Source organism: Chaetodon auriga, chromosome 14 (assembly GCF_051107435.1).
Source record: "Chaetodon auriga isolate fChaAug3 chromosome 14, fChaAug3.hap1, whole genome shotgun sequence".
In the NCBI taxonomy this organism is placed as follows: domain Eukaryota; kingdom Metazoa; phylum Chordata; class Actinopteri; order Chaetodontiformes; family Chaetodontidae; genus Chaetodon; species Chaetodon auriga.
Window position 1 is genome coordinate 11,041,310 of NC_135087.1, and position 16,657 is coordinate 11,057,966.

General features: G+C 42.7%; 2 protein-coding genes across 2 annotated transcripts; one reads left to right on the plus strand and one right to left on the minus strand.

Moving 5' to 3' along the window:
• The first annotated feature begins 318 nt into the window (after window positions 1-318).
• On the plus strand, window positions 319-9,833 carry dlk1 (delta like non-canonical Notch ligand 1). Its single transcript, XM_076749366.1, has 7 exons — window positions 319-465; window positions 599-613; window positions 929-1,008; window positions 1,227-1,290; window positions 1,802-1,932; window positions 2,679-2,820; window positions 7,285-9,833. The coding sequence occupies exons 3-7, from the start codon at window positions 957-959 to the stop codon at window positions 8,072-8,074; spliced, it is 1,179 nt and encodes a 392-aa protein (XP_076605481.1). The 5' UTR covers window positions 319-465; window positions 599-613; window positions 929-956; the 3' UTR covers window positions 8,075-9,833.
• Window positions 9,834-14,677: 4,844 nt separating this feature from the next.
• Window positions 14,678-16,047, minus strand: dio3a (iodothyronine deiodinase 3a). The gene has a single exon (XM_076747958.1). It carries the CDS (start codon window positions 15,989-15,991, stop codon window positions 15,206-15,208), a length of 786 nt encoding a protein of 261 aa, XP_076604073.1. The 5' UTR covers window positions 15,992-16,047; the 3' UTR covers window positions 14,678-15,205.
• Window positions 16,048-16,657: the final 610 nt, after the last annotated feature.

A 16,657-nucleotide genomic window follows, 5' to 3' on the forward strand; every position in this document is an offset into this window, starting at 1 on the left:
TGAATATTTCCCTCACTGGTGGCTGAGACTCAATCAGTTCACACTGTCTTTTAGATTGAATTGTGTTTGAATAACGAATTAAGAGGAAAAAGCATGAAATAAGCTGGTTTGAGAGCGTTAATGGCTCCGCTTCTCTAACAACAGCTTCTGCCCAGGCATGAATTGGCGCGTGGATAAAATACAAGTGCTTCATGTGCCACAGCACTTGTGGATGACTTGTCTGGGGGTCGCACTGCGAGCACCCTCTCCCTCTTTAGGTGGGAGGAGCGTGTTGCACTGGGACGACGCACGATGCAGCAGCCCCGTCAAAACGTCCAGGTCCTCCTCCGGCAGCCGGACCACCACACTGTACACCTGTAGTATCACTTTCAATAGCTCGACGCTTGGATTTAAAAAAAGAAAGTCCCATCAAATCAAAGAAATATGAGCGAAGCCTCTTGGAATCAGAGCGCCGGAGCGACATAGGTGAGGCAATTTTCCGGATGCCACAAGATAATTTAAGTTAATGAGGTTTTTGACATGAATAATGGGATGGTTTCTGGAATGAAATGGCTTTTCTCTTTTTCTGCTTGTGCGTAATGGATACCTCCGGGAGCAGACGCGTATGGTTCAGGTGCGTCAATTTCATTCAAGAAGAGAAGAATCACATTATTATTCCTTTTTTAATTTACCCTGAGAGTGATTCTCATTATGAGACCCTTTCAGGAATTAGATTTTAAACTCCAGTGATGTAACAGTTAACTAAAAATACATCTCAGAGCTCCAGAGAAAATGTGTCATATCTGCAAAGCGTCCGTCTCAATTCTGCATTTAAGGTTTTTCCTGTCCTCAATGAACTTTTGACTAATGAGATATCCGTGAGAGAAAACATGGTTTCTTCACACGGACGGGGCTCCTCTTGCGACTTAACCCGCTTTATATTTTGCAGGACAAAGAGGAGTCTGCTCGACATTACGATGCATCTCGCAGCGGTGGTCTTAATTCTGGTCGTGACAGGCATCGCCAAGGGTAATCTGAGATTTTGATCAGTCCGCTGGGACCTCTGACAGAGACACAAAGAGATTAAAAAAAAAACAAAACTCTTTTCTGAACCGACTCTGCGTGGGAATAAAGTATATTGGATGAATATTTCAATGCTCTGAATGATTTATATGTTTTTATTATTATTATTATTATTATTATTGTTGATGCAAACACGCTGCTGTCCCTTTCTCTCTGTCTCAAAGGTTGGGAATGCAGCGCGGGGTGCAACACAGAAAATGGGTTTTGTGAGAAACCAGGGAAGTGCAGGTAGGAGAACGACCCCAGATTCCTGTGTAGATGATAACCAAGTACCCTGTGGGCTTTTGCAACCCCATTTCCATAAAACGCTGGAACTGTAATTGTTTCTCCCTTGGAGAAATGCAATCGCAGTCCAGCCAACTGGATCCTGCTTTTTTTGTCTAGATTTGTTTGGCGCTCCACTGTGTGTTAAGTGGATAAGTCAACTGCCAAATCATCCCTTTGTTTGAACAGTAAAAAGCATTGTTATCCTAACAGATAGCTCAAAAGCTTTCGGTTAACAAAGCCTGCCCAGTTTGAAATGTTTTTTCTGGCAAATGCTACTGTATCTACTCCTGAGCCAAAATGACTGTATTCTGTCACTGTTGGTATTTAGGGAATGTTACTGCATAATCAAACACACCTTTTACTTTAAGAGGGAAAAAAAGCATGTGGGAATAATGAGGACAAGAGGAGGGCTGCAAAGCTCTGTGGGTGGCGTATTAATAGTTCAGGATTGTTCCCCTTTTCCCTCTTTCAGGTGCAAACCGGGGTGGCAGGGAGACAACTGTGACCAGTGCGTGTCCTTCCCCGGCTGCCTGCACGGCACATGTGAGAAGGCATGGCAGTGCATCTGCGAGGAGGGCTGGGTGGGCAGCCTGTGTGACCAAGGTGAGTTCATTAGGCTCCCCCAGACACTCGTATCTCTATCCGCCTGCTAACGCTGCCTGACATACCAGAGGTTAGTCACAGAGCTTCAGGGATACACAGGTTGCCACCGCATGAGGCGGGTGAAGAATATTGTTAGCTGTATTTTTAGGAGGGCAGTTACAGCAGAAAATATCTGACTAAGATAAAAAAAAAAAAAAACAATTCGGGAGAAAACTGGGTCAATGATGAAAGCTGAAGCCGCAATATAACTGCAGAATTGTGCATCATAAATAGCTGCTTTTGTGATATTGAGCAAAGCACATGATATGAACTCGTGTAAGCATCAAAAGTGATGAGCGGCAGCTGTGCAAATTTAAATGTTACAGTAGTGTAAATGCATCATTTCCATTTCAAATACCCCTCCTTACATTAATCACTTAACTAATAACTCCTATAGCATCTACAACCCTCAAGCAAACGAGGAAACAAAGGAAAAAGATTAAAAGAAGAAGGTTTTTTATTGGCTTCTGGCTCAGTGTGACCTCTTTATCAGCACACACAGTACGTCTGTTCTGCTGGAGCATATTTGCATGCTTGCCTGGTTGGTTATGTTCTCAGTTTTGTTCTTGGTGACAAGATGCTGCGGCGAAAATGTGTGCGAGAGTGGAAACAAAGGCGAGAGGGAAAAACAGGCCGAGACAGACAGAGGACGAGAGAGAGCTCTCAAGATCTAAAAACAGCATGTTTTTTTTTTTTTTAAACAACAGATACCCGCCTGTGCTCATCCAGGCCTTGTGCTGGAAATGCCACCTGCATAGAGACGGGAGAAGGGGGATACCTGTGCATCTGTCCCCAGGGCTACGTGGGTGAAAACTGCCAGCTGAAGAGAGGACTTTGTCTCTCAAACAGGTACCAGCATCTTTTATTTGAATCTCTAATTAAAGTAAAGGAACACTCTCGGTGCTTTACAGCCTCATCTCCATTTGGAGCAATAATCAATACGCTGCAGATTTCCGTCAATGATCTCTGCAGCCAGTCGACACCATCTCACACTGTGGCTAATGTATACGTAGCTTGTAATGGTGGGCAGTTAGAGAATATACTGGATGTTCTTTTTTTCCCTGACTGCACAAACTATAGCCAGGTTGGCTGTTGTGATTTGTATTTGGCCAGAGGGTGGCTGCACATTTGTAAGACAAGCAGAAAAGTTTGCTTTGATATAATACCTCTGCAAACACAAGCATGCTAAAATGTGGGAACTGGCAAGTTTCCACCTTTGTGAAGGAAAACTCCTCTCGAGCGGGGCTCCAGCTCATTATTTCTGGTCGGAAATTCAACTTTTTCTCAGAGGGCTGACTTTTCTGGCATGTAGCTCTGTGACCCCGCATAAAGACAAAGAAGAACATGGTGTAGATAATGAACAACAGCCGCAAAAGACTGTATCTGCATCGGGTCCACGCGCCTGACGCGACTTGGAACCAAACATGCACTGATTTAGGGCAGTTGGAATACTTTAAATCTGTAAGATCTGATTTTTTTTGGCTACTTGGGGCCAGTGAAAACAAGCTGTGAACTCAACAGTGATATATCATCACCTTTAGCTGATGCAGTGAGCTTGTAAGCAATTTGTAGTTCTGGCCACTTTGTAAATATTCACTCTCTTTAGCTCTATTTTTGGTCTCCAACATGCTCCTCTATGATCCCCAGCTAGCAGCTAACTGTATCAGTCTGCCGTTTCCTGTTGAGCAGGTTGTTAACAGTAGGTTTTTACAGCTTTTTCTCTGCAGACTGTTGTTTACTCTGGCCAAAAATGATTCTTTGAAAGCAGTGAGAGTGAACCAAAACAGTACAGTTGTGGCCCAAACAGCTCAAGAATAAGCTGACGCACCTTAAAACTGAGGGGGAGCTCACGGTTCATGGTCAAATCTTTGACATTGTCACATTGCGATTTGACATACTGTCATAAAAATATAGACTATAGTTGTTTTAAGATCAAGTGCAGACTATTCATTTACTGTTAGAAATGACAAAGAAAAGCGGCAGATCCTTAGACTGAAGAAGCTGGAACCAGCAAATGTCTGACATGTTTACTTGAAAAATGACTGACGTGAATTGGTTGTCAAAACAGTTGCAGATTAATTTTCCTTCAATCAACTAATTGATCAACTACCCATTCCAGCTCTGGAAATTTGTAGCATTCTGCATGTTTAGGCCAACCTATACTCAGAGTCAGCCATGGCAAAGCAATAACAGCAGAGTGACTGTGCGAACATTGCCAAAACAAACACAATTTTCCTGCGGGCATAAATTTTGCTTTCATCTCAAACACATTAATCCTCAGATGTAGAAAGAAGGAATTTCAGAGTATGAATTCCCCAGCTTCGGCTGTCATAAATACATCAGCAGCCATGTTTATTGTGCTCTTCCCTTGTTGACAAGCAGACACCTTTATGCAGTAGCTGGCGGTGTGCACCCAGGCGACATCACAAGCATCATCCCAATTCAGTACATCATAATCGGCTGACAAGGCTGTTGCATTTGAAAAGCTTCTCTTTACAGCAGGAGGCCAGAAATTCAGCTTTTTTGTGCTGCTGTTAGGAGGAATCAGCTGATGTGTTTTTGCATTTGTCAATATCCCACAATCCACTGCTCCTCAGGCCATAGTTTAATGAGACATTCACACTGTCCCCATCTCCCATATTGTTAGGAAATCCCATATTATTATAAAGTATTCATCAGGAATTTGCCTTCAGGTGGTGATAAATATGCAAGGTATTATCAGTATTGTGTATGTGTGTTAATAGCCTGCGTGTGTTATAGCAGAGCATCATGAGGTTATATGAATATACGATATTAACCATAAAGCAGGTACACTGTGTGGAATCTGTTGATTCTGTGTTAAACTGAAATGTTGAGGCTCATATTTTGAGATATATACTCATGAATATGCAACTGGTGGAGGACAAATTCCTGGAAATGTTCAACTTTATGAGTTGGTGAGGAACACCTGAAAGCATCATTAGTTTTGTCCTCATCTGGGGAGATGAGGCGCAGGTTCGGTCAGGCCTTCAGGTCCTCTGAAGGACCCACCTTCATGGGTCGAATCCTTCAAAGTACCAGAACTGGCCCACAGTTGAGTATGAGGGGAATATCTAAATACAGCAGTTATACAGACCACTGAAATGAGTAATAATTCGAAGGAAATACCACGTCTTGAAATATTTGCTCAACATTGACCAAGCGTCCACAGCAAAAATCATTCCTTTCAAACTAGAGACCACCTCATTGTCCGCCATTACACTGCTGGATTACACGATGCGTGGAGGAATCCTCCCGCCTGTCAAGTGCATATGAAGGGCTCTCTGGGGACGCATCCAGCTGACACGGCCCACGGACTCTGAATACCACCATGTTTGTTCTCCGTCAGGCAACCTTGTTATTGATGTGAGCACACCGAAAATTCAATAGCCCACAGCTCAGTGTAGGTGAACTGACAGCTCTCCTCCTCTCAAAAACAACAACAACAACAATCATTTGAGTCTTATTATGATTTTCACAAGGAGACGAGTGGAGCTTCGCTTGTGCGCCAGGGGAATTCATCTCCATTAAAAGACCTGCATGAGGTTTCATTAATCAGCTCCTCTATGAGACACCAGAGATGTCTGAAAAGTATGCCAGAGCTATTATTCTTTGACTCATCGAGACAGACTGTTAGGAACTTGTGTAATTACACAAGCTACTATTAGAGACATTGATTGTTTTTATCCTGGGTTTTCATCAGCACACTTTGCGAAGCATGGCTGCATCGATCAGATAAGCTGCACGTGTGTGTGTGTGTGTGTGTGCAGGAACATTACTGCAGCGGCAAAGCTCAGACTCCTTTTAGACTCATTTCTTACTCACGGGTTCAGAATTTTAATCAGCAATACGCTGTTGTTCATAAGGGCTGGACAAAATGACAGAAATCAATATCACAGTATTAATAATTGTACTATTCCAGAGCTGAAAGGATTAGTTGATTGATTAGTTGCTCATCAGAAGATTAATCTGCAACAGCAACTAACTGAATTGATCAAGTCATTCTTCAGTAAAAATGGCAAACATTTTGTAGTTTGTTGGATAAAACTATATTTTTTTAGGATTTTATAGAAAACCAGAGAAAGAAATAATTATTCTGATATTGATACACATCACAATACAGCAAATGTGCCATCTAAACTGCTCCACTGTGATGTATTAACCCAGAAATCATTCTTGACATTCAACAAAGCAAAAACCTCAATCACTAACTTTATTACTTTTAATTACAATTCACTTGGAAATGTGTTCGCTTAAATTTGACAAAAAAATCACATCATCACATTGCTTTAAGGATCCTGGATCAGTTTCCAAGGACTGTAGCAGTATATCAGTCTAATAAGGGCTTTATTTAATTTCGTAATTATAAAAAAATGTCATTTTAGAACATTTCATGTTGTCTGAAGCTTGTTTTTAATGAGTTGTGGAGAACTACACGGTTGGATGGCACCATAGTGACAGAGGCACTGAACTTGTGCCCCTCCAAATAAATAAAGTCTGCGAAGTCCTGGGAAAATCTTGACTAATTAAGTGCTTTCAGTGCCACAGCCATCCCTGAGAGCTCATATCTAAAAACAAACCTAAATGATTAACGGTAGTTTTTGATGCAATTACTGTCTGACCTACCTTAACTAATGATTCAGTCTGATTTCAGCATCCAATGGGATTGGCCTCAGCTATCACCTAAGTGAAAAGAACATTTATTATCAGAGAGGCACGATGCAATAGGCTGCAGCTATGAAAACCACGTATCTCCAAAACGTCAACTTTTCATGAGCTCATAAAAACAGCCCCATTTTCAGCTTTGTGACAATTCATCTTTTAGATATTCTAATGGGTTCATGAATGATTAATTCAGATTTAGAAGAGGGGAAGTTTGTCAACCCATTGAGGACACTTAATCCTTCATTTGTAAAAAATTAAAATCGCCATATTTGAAGATCCGTGGTTTTCACTGGACTGCGGCGATAGCTTAATGTGATGTAATAAATGTGGCACCATCTGTATGAAAAAGGGGGAACAGAAGCAGGTAGATTTTAACTCATTAATATATGATAAAAAATGGCCCCAGGACACGGCCCTGAGGGACCCCGCAAATTGTGGACTAGAACTGGAAAGTGTCCTATTAACATCCTCCTTATGAAATCTACCTGGACTGGACCCATTTGATGGTGCTTCGCTGATGGCTGTTTTATAACCACATGATAAAATATGCTGTAGTAAAGCCGTGCAGTATAAAGCGTATAACCTTATTCCGCCTGCTACATATTCACATTTTGTTGCTCTGCCCTCCAGCTCTCCTTGTCAGAACGGAGGCACGTGCACGGATGCCGACGGCTCAGCAGCTTACTCTTCCTGCTTATGTCCCCCTGGATTTTCTGGAGACTTCTGTGAGATCAGCATTGACAGCTGCCAGCCTAACCCCTGCCTCAACGGTGGCAACTGCACAAACCACGGCCTGGCCTTCACCTGCGTCTGTCCGCACGGCTTCACTGGTTTCACTTGTAATGACACCAGCAGCCTCTCGCCCTGCGCTGGCAGGCCATGCGCCAACAGGGGCACGTGTATTGGTCAACCTGATGGAACCTTCCAGTGCGCTTGCCAGAAATGGTTTACAGGTCCCACTTGTTCCCTGCAGCACAAGCCAAAGGCCAGGTCCAAGCCGGTCGGTGCCAGGCCTGTGGACCACAGAGTTTTTGCGCTGACTCCGCAGCACTACTCCCTCCCTGCTCACACCTTCCACAAGCTCCTCAGACCACCTGAGAGAGACCTCCTCAAGATCACCCTGAAGGAGACGGTCCACTCCCCCGGTGTCCTTGTCACCCACGGTCAGCTCGTCTGCTTTGGCATGCTGGCCCTGCTCACCTGCCTGGTCATCCTGGGCACTATGGGCATTGTGTTCTTTGGCCGCTGTGAGACGTGGCTGGCTAATGCCAAGTACAGCCAGCTTGTTCGGCAGCAAAGGGAACACCTGCTGAGAGAGGCTGGCGGCGTGAACCAGGAAGAGCCGGAGCACTCAGTAAACATCATCCTGCCGGAGAAGATTAGACTCACCAGCTTTGGGAGACACTACACCTCCATCTGATTAAATCGTCTCTCTCTTCCACTCTGTCTCTGGAAGGAGTTTAATATGAAAGTCTAAAAATAGCGCCGAGCAAATACTATGACTGTTGTACAGTTGTGTTAATAAAATGGGAGATACTGGACCACACTGGAATCTGAATGTATAGTCTACAGGACTAAGTGGACAACCATGACACTGGATTGTAAATGTACTTTTAATTGTACTGTTGAAAAACCATGAAATTATAAAGGATGTTCTACCAAATAGCACCTCAGTAGCTGGTGAAATGATGTCATTGTGTTGTATTTCTTAAGGCCATTTTTGACTTTACATCCATGGTTCATTTTACTTTCTTACACGTTGGTCTATGATACAATAAAGGGGTAAATATTACAAAAGGAGAAATGAAGTTGATTTAAAAGTAGCCACTAACATAGCAAGTACAACTTAGACCGCTTTCTTTTCAGCATTTGTAATTAAAGTATTTCTACAGTTGATTCTGAATTTAACAAACTGCACTCTGATTTTATAACCATGATTCGAGCTGCAACAATCAATCGATTAGTCTTTTGTCAGAAAATTGGCAAATATTTTGTCATTTTACAAGCAAAAATGCCAAACATTCAGCTTCTCAAATGTGAGTACTTTCATGCTTTCCTTTGTCTTACATGATATTTAACTGAATATCTTCAAGTTTTCTTTAGACAAAACACTAATCAATTGAGAAAGTAATCAGCACAGTAATAAACAATGACAGTAAGTGTTGGTTGCAGCCTTAATCATCTCCATACAGCATATTGTGAATTTGCTGAATTTGTTTTCTAACTCATGCAAAAATACATTGTGAATTTGTACAGTACGTGCAGTTGAAATGTGTAATTAGATATTACTACATGCCTCTCAAACAGCTGTACTTTCAGATCCTGCAGTGTTAGATACTTCTCATGTAAAAGGCATTACTTCACAGTATGTATCTGCAGCTAGCTTTATTTCCTAGATACCATCCAATCTTCTCTCTCTGCAGATGTATCACTTTAGATGTTGGTGTTAAAGTTATTTATATAGATGTGCCCTCTGTTATAAAGGCACACGTTATTTCACAGCTTCTCAAGAAATGCCACTTGCTATTTCCATCATCATCGATCTGTATCTACCCCATCAATATCTTTGAACCTTCACTTATTGATCAGTCTCATTTGCGGTTTCCCAGAGATTGTCCTCAATACTGTGTCTTATTGTCAGCACTGGAATTCCCCAGGTCACGCACCATGTGTGTCCGAGCCCTGAAATCAATACTGTAACATCTGTTAAGTGTTATTGGTTTGTCTCATCATGCATGAGATGGCCCCCCCGCTTCAAACAAGAAAAACACATGTTTCTTGCCAAGTGAAGATACAGTTAAACATGTGGAACATAATGCATGTAAAATATTCAAATTTAACTTTAACTGCTGACATGAGGATTACTGTGGTTTTCGAGTGGGAGATTTCTTCTCCTCCTCTCATAAAAACAAGATCCCCTCGGCCTATAAGGGGATTCTGTTAATGTGGTGGGTTGTGTTTATCGCAGTTTTCTGATCTGATTCCAGGCTGTGGATGACATTCTGCAGAATTAAAATGTTAATCATTTTCAAGAGGCATTTCTCCAGGGGGCGTAGTGACTGTATCCGTGTAGAATTTATCAGTATTTGTTCCCGTCTGGGATTATCTGTTGTTGTACTTTGGCCAGATAATGTTTTGTTGTCTGTTCATTACTTTTAATAAAATGGACAAAATCACCATCTCATTCATCTGCTTTGTCCTGTGCAGGACTCACATTGAGTCCATCTCTTTGAGCTGCTGTTAACTCTGACACAACAAGCAGGTTAAGACGAGATCAAATGCTTGGCAAAGCTAACACATCAGATGCTTCGCGGTGTGAAATCCAACAGATGCACATGCTGTATGCACCACCACGTACCTGCTCTGAGATCAGTGGAACATCTGCTCTCCTGCACTGTGATGCTTAATACATTTTTCTCCAGGGCCAACTCACTGATAATCAGCTGAATGATAACGGTGACTCTGTCAGCACTCCTCCACTATCAGCAATGGTGCGACAATTTCTGACAACAATCTCTGTCGCCACCTTGTGGTGCAAGTTATCCACCACACCAGGACTTCTGCGGCAGGACTCTGCAATAAGCAAGTTGCAGGAATACAGCTGAGTAGCTCTATCTTTCCCTGAGAGGACAGTCTTTTGTATTTCCTGACAGTAATGGAGTAAAGCTGTGAATATGGTACTTGCATTAGATCTTTTGATTCTCTGATCTTCAGTATGTTCTGATTATAGAGCATCCCTGAGCTCGGTCTCAGCATAATAACTCACACCCATATTCAAGAAAAGTGTGCAATATGTTTTCTGCTGATGGACTTGGTTTGCACCTTGCTCCCTGTGTGTTTTGAAGTTTGACCATCAGTTTCTATAGTTTACAAATATTAGGTGTTGAGGCCCTGCACATTCACAGGTGTTTCAGTTACTCTGGCTGATCAGACATCTCGTCAGGTGAAAGTGGGTGGACCTATGCCAGAAATCACATTGTTACTAAACTATGTACTAATGAGTGATAAAGGCGCGGTCAGTTGGGATTTCTATGCAGTCATTTCTGTGATGAACAGGGAGAGATGTATTTGCTTCAGGTTGTGAGTTCGTTCACCCTGCGCAGAATTCAAGCTGATTTCACGTTGAAACCGTCAAGGATCTCCAATGTCTGGCCAGTCCGAGAGAGGGGTGGGTCTGACTTCTCATTCAAGAAATACTATTCGTCTGCATAACTACGTTGTGAAACAATGAACAGGCAGTGGAGAAGGTGAGAAGTGATTGCGAGAGAAAAGACATTTCTTGTCTTGCCTGCTTTTTGCCACACCGCTAAAGTTCCCCTGACAAAATCAGGTCTGACTGCATTTCCATGCGTATTGTTGTCCCTCCCTAAGAGGTAGACAACATAGATGAAAAAACCCTTGCAGAAGTACTTTTTTGTTTGTGTTTCAGGCTTTGAGAGCTGGCGCAGCTCTGAGAAATGTGTGGAAAAAAAATCATGCAGTCATGTAGGATGACCACAAGGTGTCATCCATCTAAAAGGAGACACAGGAGGCCTGACTGTAGCTGGGAGCTCTGCATGAAGTGGTGCATTTCTGGAAACACCGCATTTTGTTTTTAATTTTGACTAATTAACTTTTTTTTCCCCCACATATCTTGAATTAACACGCATTTCAATATTGGATAATATATCTAAAATACCTGAACAAAACACTGTTTCCAGGATTGGTGTAATCACTTAACGCTAATTACTATCATTTTACAACAGCATCCCGTTTAAAAAAACAACAATTTATGATCGTAACAATGTGGACACAAACAGCTGATGTCGCAGGCAATGTTTCCTCGTTTCCATTTGACTGGTCTCCATCTGTGCAGCAATAAAGACCATCACAGGAGTCAAGGATGAGTGCTGCCTGTCCCACATAACACATCATTTTCCACTTTGTCGCTATTTCAGTTCACCGATTGAGTGACAATCTGCGGGGGCTTTTTTCTGCACTACATCCAACCATTTCTCACTACAGACTTGACTTTATTGGAAAATGTCTCAGAGATTCCTGCTGTGTAACTGCGTGTCCCTGACCTACAAAAACTAGCCTTAAAAATCTGACAGTCCGGTAGATCTGAATATCTGGTAGCAGTTATATGAAAGGAGTTTAAATGTTAAACTGAGTGTTAATCAGTGTGGATTGCATATGGATTACAATCTTTTCTTGATCCTGCAACTTGGCACTAAACGCCTCTTGCTGCAGCTAATTCAGTCAGTACTTGTGACAATGCTGTAACCAAGGCTCCAATAAAAAGCCCCTGATTAAAGTTTCATGCATAACAGCACTTTCGGTTCTCTAACAGTGTCTGCATTCCTGCAAAAATGTCCACAAAAGAGGCTCAGGAGCATAAAGAAGATTGTTTAAAGCCTAGTTAAATGTTAACATGTTAAACCAGAAATCACACAGGTTTCAGTGAAACCTTTCTGTGTGCTGAGGCCCCGGATCCCCACCACCAGACATTCATATGTGGAGTTATGACCCTGGGGGAGAGAGGGGCCCTCACCTTCAAAGCTGACCAGAGTCACTAAAAAAAACCACCTCAACAGAGCCGTTGTGCCTCCTCTGGGTCATAAAAACAAAACAGAGCAGCAAAAGTTAAATCTCTCCCCTGAGCCTGAGGCCCTTAACCCTTTGTTCCCTTCTCCTCTGACAGATGAAACTCAGCATCCATGGAAAATCACACATGGAAGTAATCCAGATCAGATTCAAAGAATTACAGTCGGGGGTTTCTTTTCAGGGGCACTGGTTGCACTTCAAGTTATATTTCATTTAGGCAGGTAACCCCACTATCAGCTGTCAGATCCACATAAATACGATATGTTTGTGTGATAAATGTGTTCCAGATGAGCAGACACTATAAAACCTCTGCAAGCCAAGGTGATTTCTTTCTGTTACTTAGAGACCAGAAAATGTGAAGTTATCCATTTATTTACAAGACAAAAAAAAGCAAGGATTGGACCAACGTCTGAAAAAATGAATAGAATTCCATGCAGCACTGTTTCTTTCTGCTTTCCTCTCCTTAATTATCTTGTTTAGGGCTGCAACTAACTATCAATATATTGATTGTCCTTTAAATGAAGTGTATCAACCAGTCAGAAAACAGTCAGATCCCAAAGTGATGTTTGACCAAGAGTCCAAAATCAAGAGGTATTCACAGAATTGTTCATGATTCATTTTCTCCAGACTGACTAATCAATGAGTTTGTTGGAGTCCTGTGACTCCTTCCCAACACTCAGTCTGGGAACCAACGCTTTGGGAACTGGACGCGACTGCATCTCCAACAAAAGTACCAAAGAAGCTGCAGACTTGTTCCTGCAAACTACTGTGACAAAGTCAAAGTTTGATGCTCCGCTGCTGTTCAACAACCTCTCAAATGTGGACACAGTATGATAACAATGAGTGCTGATGGCCGACGACTGAAAACTGGAGGGAAGTGATCTACGGCTACGTCTCAGATACAAAAGAAAAACACATATCCTGCTTTTCCTGAACAAAAGCTTTTTGTCTACATTCAACTACCAACTTCAAATACCAAGTGATAGAGCAGACGAGCTGATTCAAATTAGTTTCAAAGCTGTAATTCATAAGCACTGTTGTCTGGTAAAATAACCCACTCGCAACAATGAGCATCCTTGTGTTGTCACTACGTTTGAGTTTCTAAAGCCCTGCTGTGTTGTGTCTACAACGCTTTATGTCCTATTTGTGACTTTACCTCCTTGCTGGAGGAAACGGCTTTATATTCCAAAGTTGACTATGAATAATAGCATTGTGAACGCTGGAGACACAGGGAACCAAAGCATCTGACAAGACGTTGCTCCATATACAGGCTGTGTCAGCGCTTTGTCTGGTTTCCCCGAGTCATCTGTGACTGAGACACTGGCCGCTGTTACACAGTGTCGTGACTATCTGAAGCCTCTGAAGGGGTTTTCCTTCACTTTTACATGGTGTAGACTACAAAGCTGAATGAAATCCTTTTCCAGGAAAGCTAAAAGAAAAGCTCAGCTGTTTTTAACGTGGTGATTTCAGTGTGTGTGTTTATGGTGAAGGCTCAAGGGAGTAGTAATTCAGCATGAAATCACGACAGAGTGAGAGATATTTCGGCATGTAAGTGCGTTACTTGGGGGAATTCTGTACATAGATAAATGCCTTCGCTCCTAACACGTTTTTCTGCTCTGGGATCGGTGTGCTAAGCCCTGAAAACATTTGTGTGTTTAGACCCTTATAGGTGGATATATCACTCAGCATAATAGGATCAAGGGTGATTATCCTCATTTAATTGTGGGAGGTCAAAGGCTCAGGAAGGGGCCGTGGAGAACAAAGCTCGGCTTTTTCGCCGCAGTGTTAACCAAAGACCGCTAATCGCCATCTGTACAGTTTTAAAGGTGTCTGACCACTAATCTGACATAAGATATTTCATCCTGATTGCAGAGACCAAATGTGCCTGCGGGACCTACTGTCGATCTTTGAAAAAAGAAAAGAAAAAAAAAAAAACCTGCGTGGAAATGACTGCTGCTGACTTGAATAAAATGTATAAATTTAAGTTGAGCAAAAGGTAATGAGAAAAAAACGTAAGCTGCTCTTCATTTTGAGAATAAGTTGGTTTCTGTATCTGTATCAGTATCCAAATACTGCGATAAGCGCTGTTTTTAAAGACCTTCTCTGTTGTTGTTGTAGGAGATTTAATGCTTTTTGAGGTGATTTAATTATTTTCTGCTTCTCTAGACCAGTTTCAGGGACTGCAAGAAAGTAGGACTTCAGAAAGTTGGACTCTAAAGGAATCCATGAGAGGCCTGTGGTGCTTTAATGTGCATACTTCTGTCTTCTTATCGCAAGATACCAAATAAATATAAATCTATATACAGCATGATGTTACTAGAAAAATGGACTAAAAAAGGAACCACACCAGCTGCTCACCTTGCATGCAAACAACAATAATGCAGCTTACACATATCAGGTATATTGTTTAAAATAAAACAGGCCTGCAATGAAGGAGTAGATCAAAGCATTTTATTGTATGAAAAATATATTCATAAAACGGAACAATATTTACAAAACAGTTGCGCCATGCAGGGCAGACAGCAGCACCTTCACCATGATCTCCAGTATGAAAAACATCAGTTGCGGTTCTCTGGATTCTGTCCGTTTAAAAACCGAACTTCACAACAATACTGACGAACACAGTGATGCGCACATCTCACGATCCTGGCCGATTCATTAAAGGCGCATTTACACGAGGAGAGGAAATCAAAAGGAAACTTTCGACACACAAAATACTTTTGTTCACGAACAAACAAGGTCCAAACAAACTAACCTGTTTGTGGGTGCATGGATCCTAACGGGGTGTCCAACATGACATGAAGGAGCCTACCGTGGTACATCTGTTGAACAAACTGCTTTGATTCAAAAAATAAATACACTTAAACAATTATTGATGGAGAAAATCTAACTGGAGTTATAGGACTGAAAGAATCTGCAGCATTTTTCTTTTCATCATAGCAGCTCTAAAAAGATGAGAATCAATCTACACATGAATAACTAGATTACTGGGTTTTTCCAGCGTTTCTCTGTATTGATCCAGCCAGTCTCTGAGCTCTGTGATCCGATACCCTTCAGGTCCTCTTCCACCCTGGTAAACTATCTTTCCCTCCTGCAGTATATAAAGCCTGTCGAAATAAGCTCCGTACGCAGCGTTAGAGGAGTTTTCCATGCTGTCGACCACCACCAGGCAGCCGGGCACCTCCAGGTGCATCAGCTGCGCAGCGTTCAGCCGGTCCTCCAGACACCGGTGTTTGGGGATCTGATAGGGCGCGTCAGTGCTCATCCAGCCGTCGGAAGGGTGCGCTTCCTCGATGTACACAACTACAGAGTCTGCTATATCTGCGTTCTGCTGCACGACTCCCTGGAAAGCCTTCAGACGCGCCATGAACGGTGGTCAGGTGCAGCTGCCAAAGTTGAGGATGAGCGGTCTCTTGTCCTTTGCGTAATCGAGGATGCGGCTGCGCCGCTGATCCTCCAGCTGAACAACTTCGGTGTTAGGCGCTCCGTGTCCGAGATGCGCTGCTTTCAGAAAGTCCAGTTTGTGGCCGTGCCACACTGCCTTGAGGGACTCCAGGCTGAAAAGACGATTGGAGTCCGATATGCACAGAGGAGGATCGATGGCATCGCCCTCCTGCTCCTTCATCCTGAAGAAAACCCTTTTCCTTATGCATAAAAAGTCAAGCAGCCAAAACATGACAGCTGCCATCAGAAAACGGGGCAGCAAGACGAGACAGACTATTGCATTTTTAATAGCTTTAATAGTATTCATTATCACTGAGAAGAAAAACCCGAATGGGCTTGTGCTGTGCCACGATCTTGCGGGTTGAAGTTGGGTTACTTGCAACTTCCCCTCTTTTTATAGCACCGGCAGATTTGAATGAATCACACCCCGCCTCCAAACTGGGGCCGAGGCCTCACATGGTGGGGATTACCTTCTGTCAACTCCACAGCTTTGAGTCACAGCCAAAAGCCAAGGGTGCAGGACAGGGTGCGGCACAGAGGAGTGTTATTTGGAGAGAGTCGGCCATATTCCCATATCGTCACAGTTAAAATTAACGTTGCTCATGATGTGTGTGATCTGCGGAATAGACTGAATGTTCTGGCATATCATGTGTAATAACAGCCTAAAGTTGGTGCGGCGGCTGACTTTTCTGCTGCATTGACGATGACTGTTTTGCCGGAGACACTTCCGCAGATGCGGACAAGCTACTCCACTTAAAGCACTGGCTGGTGTGACTACTGCACTGTCCTCGACTGATCCAGCCACCAGCATGTGAACAGTGGACTGCTTGTCTTGATGCAATGTCACATCAGTCCATATGAAGCAGCGTTAGCTCACGTGAGGGATATCAGGGTTGAGAAGTCATATTCACGTGAGGTTAATGCACTCACATGCTTTCAACTCCTCTGATGGTTTAAATCACATTAATCTGGA